The sequence below is a fragment of the Embiotoca jacksoni genome, unplaced genomic scaffold (assembly GCF_022577435.1).
Source record: "Embiotoca jacksoni isolate LCO1_2020_lvr unplaced genomic scaffold, fEmbJac1.0.p SCAF_67, whole genome shotgun sequence".
NCBI lineage: Eukaryota > Metazoa > Chordata > Actinopteri > Embiotocidae > Embiotoca > Embiotoca jacksoni.
Genome location: NW_027185422.1, coordinates 1,348,208 through 1,356,888, shown reverse-complemented (window position 1 = coordinate 1,356,888; position 8,681 = coordinate 1,348,208). Strand labels below are relative to the sequence as shown.

General features: G+C 43.4%; 1 protein-coding gene across 1 annotated transcript; it reads right to left on the bottom strand.

Annotated features, from left to right (window-relative positions):
• Positions 1 to 5,508: 5,508 nt before the first annotated feature.
• Positions 5,509 to 8,166, bottom strand: LOC138214065 (tripartite motif-containing protein 16-like). The gene has a single exon (XM_069175433.1). The coding sequence runs from the start codon at positions 8,138 to 8,140 to the stop codon at positions 6,437 to 6,439; it is 1,704 nt and encodes a 567-aa protein (XP_069031534.1). The 5' UTR covers positions 8,141 to 8,166; the 3' UTR covers positions 5,509 to 6,436.
• Positions 8,167 to 8,681: the final 515 nt, after the last annotated feature.

Genomic DNA, 8,681 nt, shown 5'->3' with positions numbered 1-8,681 from the left:
CCCAGACCTAAACTTTGTGGTAACTCCTTTAAAATGTCAGACTTTTAGTCTGTTACACCCAAATTGAACATTTCTCTCCTGTTGAGATCTCCAAGCTAACTTCAATTATTTTCTCATCTGGATCATCTACCGGTCTCTTGGATCTCATCCCAACTAAACTCCTCGAGGAAGTCTTCCCTTTAATTAGTACTTCTATATTAGATCAGATCAACCCTTTCTCTTGGAACCGTTTATGTACCACAAGCTTTTAAAGTGTCTGTAATCAAAACTGTACTTAAAAAGCCGACTCTTGATCAGCTGTTTCAGGAAAACTTACAGACCAGTTACCAACCTGCCGTTTGTTTCTAAAATCCTTGAAAAAGTTGTTGCAAATCAACTTTGTGATCATTTCCAGAGGAACGGTCTGTTTGAAGATGTTCAGTCGGGCTTTAGAGTTCATCACAGCACAGAAACAGGACTGGTGAAAGTTACAAACCGTCTTCTAATAGCCTCAGACAATGGACACCGGTCCCCGCGCTCCACACCGGGCAGCAAGGTGGTCTCCGAGGAACCGACGCCGAGCAGGGGGCCGGACACCCGGTGGTCTCCGAGGAACCGACGGAGGACGGCGGGTACGTACCACCTGGTAGCAGACAGACAGGCAGGACCGCGGCAGGCGGGAGACAGACAAGGGGGGTCAGAACCGGACTTACAGAACTTGCAACGTGGTACCAGGTGAGACGATCGGACGGACGGACGGACGCAGGCGGAGTCCAGGTCCGGGGTTCACGTGATGCCAGGTGGTGATTACCGGGATGAGAAGCAGCTGTGCCGGCTGAAAGCGGTGTGGTAGTGGGAGGTGACTGGAGGCGCTGACCAATGAATCCAAACCCTCCAGACGCAGACCAGAACATAGAAACACCTGGAGGACAGAAACAAACAGGGGAGACAGGAAACACCAGGAAAAGGGAGATCGGGGGAAACGGAGGGAACGACAAACAGAGACAGGCGCAGATCCCGACGGAGAAAATCTGAATCTGTGTGGAATCATTATTTCCGTAACCTCATACCTACGTGAGATGTTAGTCGGTCTGTAATTGGTTGGATTTGATGAGTCTTTGCCCGGTTTCCCGATCGGGATGATCACAGCTTCCTTCCAAACAACGAGGTCGTCTCCCCACTTCCCAAACCTGATTATAAAAACAATTTCATCGTTGCTGAACTACCGAAACGCTTTCACGTTGTGTAACAAATGTCCATCCTTCCCTGGAGATGTAAGTCCTCCTCTTTCTCTTCTCAGCTCCTCTAAAGTAAAACGGGGGAATCAGTTGGACTGTTAGTATCGTCTCTTCGTTCAAGAACAGCAGGATGAGCTGATCGTGTCCTTTCTCTTCCTCTCTCACCTTCTACTGTCAGCTTGGCAGAGTTGTGGATTTCTGTTGGTGCTTCTGCCGTCATCTCTGCCCTCTCCCCATCCGACACTGCTGTTTACCAATGATTTTTTTTTATGAACCCTCATTTCTGCTTGTTCGTATTGTATTAAATTCTCGAAGTGATGTGATTTTTCTTCATAACCTAAGAGAGCTTTGTTTCTTTCTGTCGCTGTTCTCCAACACTCATCTGTCCACCAGGGGGCAGCCTTTCTCTTCATCCTTCCTTCACCTTTAACACTTGTTGGATTTGCAGCTTCCAGCACTGTAAATATTAATTTGCTATCAATCTCTTCAATATCTTAATTTAAATCTATTTGATCCATTTCTCTCTCACATATATATATTTTAAAGACCCACTTACCCACTATATCTCCTGCTTCCTCCTTTGTAAAGATACTTTCCAACATATTGGAAAATGGCCACCACCCACCGATGTTTCATCTTCTACATCCCACTCACACATCCCTGCTAGATTCCTCCATACTATAGTTAAATGTAGTGCAGACGTGTTCCCCGTGTGAACATCTAATCTAGTTTCAAATTCAACTCAGACAAGTGGTGGATGAAGTATTCAGAACATTTATTGAAGTAAAAGTACAAATACAGCAAAGAAAACAAAGATACTCCATTAGAAGTCAAAGTCCTTAATAAACCAGCATTTTATATTATTTTTGTATATTTTGTGTTCTTGGCCGCAGCAAAGACGGAGCACATCAGGGATTTAACAAAAAGAAACGCATTTTATAATCAAACTTAACCAAAAGACGCATACGGGGCGAGGCAGACAGGAGCTGATGACTGAACAGGCTGCAATCCAGGAAGCAACAACACAAAAACAAGTTAAACAAGTTACACAGAGACTGAAACTACCACCTGGCGTGACTTCATTTGGCACAGAGTAGTTGAAGGACCAGATAATTTCAGCAGGAGAAGCTGATGAGTTCACTGAGTGCAGTTTTGTCACTTGTGATCAGGAGCAGGTGAGGCGGAGCTGCGACTCAGGAGAGGACGGCTCGGACACGTTCCACAAATAATCAGTCAGACAAAGAAACACGGGAAACGTGAGGAATCTGAGAGAGATGATGATGGGAAATAATGAGCTCATCATACTTGTCAAATGTTTGTCTATCTGTTGCATAACATGTTCCTGTTGTCTCAGGAAAGATGAACCCATTTATCTGCACAACATGGTTCTCTAGTCTCAGTTACAACGTCTCTGTACCTTTATCTGGTGACCTACGACCTCACTCAGTACTATCTACAAAATCAGATCTACAGAGGAAGTGGGGATGACTGTCAACTGTTTGTCACGCTGTATAAAAGCTGAACTACGGAGGAGAGACTTCGAGCAATGCTGGACACCTTTCTTTGAGTGAACATGTATTTGCTCCTTCTTGCAAGAATAAATGTCCGATGTGTTTGATTTTGAATTCAGCCTCGGAGTCATTTTTCTAACAGATGATGTCTGACTGCTGTTGTGACAACGACAGAAAGTTTGAGAGGAGTTGAAGAATCTCCTCATTCACTCAAATGTTACAAATATGTTCAAAAAAATGATAAATGTTTGAAAAAAGTTGAATGTCGGCGTAAATGTCCTGAAAGAGTTGAACAATTTCAAATGTGAATGGTTGAACTCGGTGAGTATGCAGAAGTAGTGAGCGACCAAAACAAAGCGCGTGGAAGAAGTCAGAAACAGGATGTCAACAGTGTAAATGCTGAATCAGCATTCACACAATAAAGGCCAGTTATTTGTTCTAATTTCACTTGGATACGGAGAACGCTGCCTCAGATGGAGGCGCTAAAATAGTTCAAATAACTCCTGTAAAACATTACAAAGGCTTAAATCATCGTACACGTGAACATTTAGTGACAATCTATACAATTCACAACGTCACGATAACATATGACCTTGTTGATTAGCTCGGAGCAAATAGGATCAAATCCAGCAATCTCTATATGTCACGAAGAAAAATATCCCTTTTGTTTTTTAAACAAGTCTTCTTTCATCACTTTGTTGTCACTCCAGAAGAAGAACACTATGTTTAGTATCAGAGTCTCTTTAAATATTGCTGTTGCTCAGCTGTTCATCTTCCACGATGGACAACGGTCACAAAGATGAAACCTCTTCAGCAGAAAGCTAAAAGATCAGAAGAACAGGTAACAGGTGCAGCACTCTGTCACCGCTAACATGAAGGAAACACATGCTGCCTGGCCGGCTGCTGCTGCTTCTTCATTTGGATTAGAAATCTAGTGACTAAAGGAAACATTGAACAGGACGTCCTCACCGTCCGCTACGTCTTTTTAGCCCGTCTGTCCCAAAGCGAGCTGAGACAGGAAACCGGAAACAGAACGCGGAGACCTGCAACGAGCCGACGAGGAGACGTTCAGGTTGAAAGAAGAACAAAGTCCAACGTTGTTGAGAAGCGGAGACGTGACGAGCGAGACGAGAAGCAGGTTGAAGGTTCACTTCTGTTTCTGTGCTCACTGGAAACATCTTCATTTCAGATTTAAGCAGCCTTTTTCAGCCGTTACTACATTTGATCTGATTCCATAAAGATGGACGAGGTCTGTGTTTGGTTTTGTCGTTTGAAAAGGTCACTTATTGAAAAGAGATTCTCTTCAACCATGTGAGTGACCTGCAGAGGGATCCTGAAGATAGAATATGAATTGGACCTCCCGTTTCATGTCGGTGGTCGAAGGTGAGTAACACTGATATCAAAAGTAAAAGAATTGTCCCGTGCTTGTTTCCTCTGCTTTAGCCGGCTCAGTACAGGTCTGTACCGGCAGCACAACTCTGGATTCTCATGTCCTGAAGAACTTTCTCTCTCCTCATCATCTAAACCTCAGCGCTTCAATGTTTGAGGAGAGACGACAAAAGAAGTCTGATTGTGTCGTGATTCAAATGTAACGTGATCGAGCTCAAAAGACGGTCGGGATGAAAAAGCTCGTTTTCAACGTGATTTGAGGTCCGACTGTTTCCATTTATATGGATGGTTTGGTAAAACATCAAATCAAGGAGGAGGGAGAAGTCAGGAGACATTTTCAGAGTCTGAATTTAGAGTCTGTGCTTACAGCTGTTTCTTGGAAGCAGTACGTACCATACAAATTCAATCTGGATCAAAGGATTAAAAGTACCAGCAGAAGGGATTTTTAAATGGATTTGTGGTGAGCACTGCTTATTTCTAGAAGTTGAGAGCCATACAGCTGAAAAATACATTTCAAAGGAAATAGATATGAGTTTTAAATGTCTTCAGTGTTGTTCTACAGGGTAGAAAAAAAGGCAAAAGTTCAGGAACCCTTGAATGACTTGGTTTGTTTCTACATTACAGTTTACTGACAAAGACCACGACATGCATTTAGAAGCTTCTGGAAAAACAAGGAAGAGAATCTTTAGCGAACTTGGGTTTTTCTTTTGGGGGTAAACAACCTCTTTCTGAGGTCGAGAATACAAACTATATCTGCACACCTCCAGATCGAAATGCAAAACATCTGTTTGTTTGATTTTGGGGAGAATTTGAGTGAAACAAACCGTTAATTCTCATTCAAGAAAACCTTTGGACGTGTTCATAAATGTCAGCATATGCAGCATGTGACGACACCACAATGTACTTTATCTGACTTTTACAATTACCAGCATTCATTTCTAAACTTTGCAGAGATGCAGAATACAGCCGGGACAAGCTGTTAACTGACCAACACATTCACAGCTAGCAGATTTACCAGTTAACCGACCTGCAAGTATCTAAACTGGCAGGAAAACAGAGCAGCTGGAGAAAACCAAGCAGACAACGTGAAACCGTCCAACGTCCACACGGAGAAGCTTTCTGCTCTGAGGTGACCGTGCTCAGCACAGAGCCGGGATTTGATTTATCATGGAAGTCATTTCAGGAAGAAACTTTCTCAGCCTGAACATATTGATGAAGCTGAGGGGCGTTCCTCTCTCACAGGGATCTGCACCAAAGGCTGGAAGATTACATTTCATGACCTTTGAGAGTCTTCAGCGGCAACCAGCGCTGTCAGTGGGCAGAGTGCTCCCTCTGGTGGTCAGTTTGTGAAACAGCAGCATCATGTTGTCTAATTCAACTCAGACAAATGGTGGATGAAGTATTCAGAACATTTATTGAAGTAAAAGTACAAATACAGCAAAGAAAACAAAGATACTCCATTACAAGTCAAAGTCCTTAATTAAACAGCTTACTCAGGTAAAAGTACAGAAGCGTTAGCAGCAACATTTAGTGAAAGTATTAAAGTAAAAGTGCTGCTTTGTTCCCTCTGAATAATCTATATTACTATATATGAAGCAGTGAAAGAATTCAGCTCCTTTATTTCAGAAAAAGTTCTGATACCAGACTGAAAATACTAGAAGTCCTGCATTCAAAACCTTGTTGAAGTAAAAGTATCGTCAGCAAAAATACACTGAAAACACAAAAAGTAAAAGTACACACGAAGCAGAAAATGTTCCCTGTTAGTGTTTTACTATTATATATCTGATGTTTTTAGATTCATATTGCTGCTGGATTAAAGTGAATTTTACCGTCATAGTCACTGAAGGTTTTGCTCATTTCAACTACTTTATATATTGTTGATTTGTAAAGCGTCATATTGAACCAGATCATCACATATTTGGAGCGTTGCTGTCCTGTGAGAACCACGTATCTAAGAAATAAACACCTTTTCAGCTTTGTCAGGTTTTTTAAAATAGTTAATTTAGCAGGAGAAATATCTCAGTCCATAAAATAACATTTAAATCTCTTTAGTTTATCAGAAAATAATCTAATTCAACTTCACCAAATTTAGAGATACGTGGTTTTCACTACAGGAACGGTGTGAAAAGAGCTTAAAAACAATAATAAAACATATTAACATGAAGATAACAACTATCAAGAAGACGTCCAGGTGACGCCCATAATGCTTGATTGACAGCAGATCTTTATTCAGAGCAGAAACGCCTCAATGATGGAGAGAAAATGAAATGGAAAATGAAAATGCAGGTTTAAACCCACTGAAACCTGAAAGACTTCAGTTTATTTCAGTTTACAAAACTCAGCAGAGTTTCCAACGGAGACAATCCCTAACCCGAACCCTAACCTGAACCCGAACTCTAACCCTAACCCAACGTGGAGCGGCTGAGTGAACGTGGTCTGGACTCTGTGGAGGAGAGTCATGGTCTCAGAGACTCTGTAGAAGGACAGAGTACCTGCACTGTGATCCAGGTACACCCCCACTCTGGAGGATGGAGGAACTGAGACGGGAGTTTTGATGTTGTTGAACCAAAGACTGTTATTGAAACAATCTAATGACCAAGATTTGTTATTAAATCCAAATCCACTTTCCATCCCGCTCCCTGTTCTGTTGATATTCTTGTATGCGACTGCTACTTCAACTCCTATTCCTCTCATCTCCACCTCAAAGTAACAACGTCCAGTCAGACTCTCTCTACTCAGGACCTGCCAACATCTACTGAATCTGTCTGGATGATCAGAATAAGACTGATTCTGATCCATTACTGTTACTTTTCTGTTCCCATCAGATAATAACATCTGTCTGTATGCTGTGTTTGGATCCAGTGTGATTTCTTGTGAATATCTTAAGAATCCAGCTCTGGTCTTTGGTCCTGGTTGTGACAGTAAAACGTCCACTTCCTTCACTGACACTGAGATCTTCTTCCATTCTTCATCCAGAACTTGCTGTAGTTTATCTCTGGCCTCTGACACAGCTGCTGTCACATCCTGAAAGTAGGTGAGAGGACGGATATGGATGCTGGATGAGTCTGTAGGCTCACTGAGTGCTGACACTGAGGGGTAGTTGTGCAGGAACTCGTTGTGATCCTCTGTGTGTGAGAGCTGCTCCAGCTCGGCGTCTTTCCTCTTCAGCTCAGCGATCTCCTGCTCCAGCTTCTCCTGAAGCTCTTTGACTCGACTCACTTGGGTTTCCTGCTGGGATCTGACCTCCTGCTTCACATCGCGGCTTCTTTCCTGGAGGAGACTCATCAGCTGGGTGAAGAGCTTCTCGTTGCCCTCCAGTGTTTTCTCAGCAGACTGATTGATGTCCTCCACCTCCTGCTGAAGCAGCTTCACATCTTTCTGTCTGTCCTGGATTTTCTGCTGGACGTTTCCTCGACTCCCCTCGAGCTCTCTCTGCCTCTCGGTCCTTTCTGCTGCAGCTGAGACGGTGTCGTGGTCTTTATGTTCATCCACAGAGCAGAGATAACAGATAATCTGACGATCGGTGCGGCAGAACATCTTCATCACCTCGTCGTGAAGAGAGCAGATGTTCTCCTGGAGCTTCTTGGAGGGGTTCACCAGCTTGTGTTTCTTTAATGGAGCGACATCATAATGACGCTGAAGGTGTTTCTCACAATAAGAAGCCAGACAGAATAAACAGGACTTGACAGCTTTCAGTTTTCTCCCAGTGCAGACATCACAGGCCACATCTTCAGGTCCAGCATAGCAGTGATCAGCAGGAGCAGCTTGGAGTCCAGTCTTCTTCAGCTCCTCCACTAAAGCTGCCAACATGGTGTTTTTCACCAGGACAGGCCTCGGTATGAACCTCTTCCTGCACTGAGGACAGCTGTAGACTCCTGTCCCGTCCTGTCCGTCCCAGTGGACTTTAATACACTCCATGCAGTAGCTGTGTCCACATGGAAGAGTCACCGGATCCTTCAGTAGATCCAGACAGATGGAACAAGAGAAGGTTTCTCGGTCCAACTGAACTCCTTTCTGCTCCATTTCACCTCTCAGCAGCAGTGACTGTGTGAGTTTCACTTCCTCAAAGATCAAAATAGTTTCAGCTCTAATTTAAATATCATGTGACTCTGCAGCCAATGAGGACATCAGCTCTTAGACTCCACCCATGTTGGCTCCGCCCATCTCCCAGCTGCAGATCTGATGGAGGGAACAAGGAAACGTGACAGACTGCAGCTGCTGAGTTTGAGAGCAGTTTTTTTTTATTCCTCCTCAAACTCGTCGTCTCGGCTGTGATTCATGACTAAGTTGAAGTTTCCCCCACAAACTGAGACGCCCTCTGTTTCTGCTGCTGTAACATGAAACAAAGATTTGAGGATCTTTGTTTTACCTCTGATAAGTTCACTTATTAGTCTCCAGGGGCAACGAGCGCTGTCAGTGGGCAGAGTGCTCCCTCTGGTGGCCATTCTGGAAACAAGCAGCACCATTTAGTCTAATTCAACTCAGACAAATGGTGGATGAAGTATTCAGAAACATTACAACAGTATTTAGAACAGACGACAGAGTTGTTGAAGTGTTCAACCAC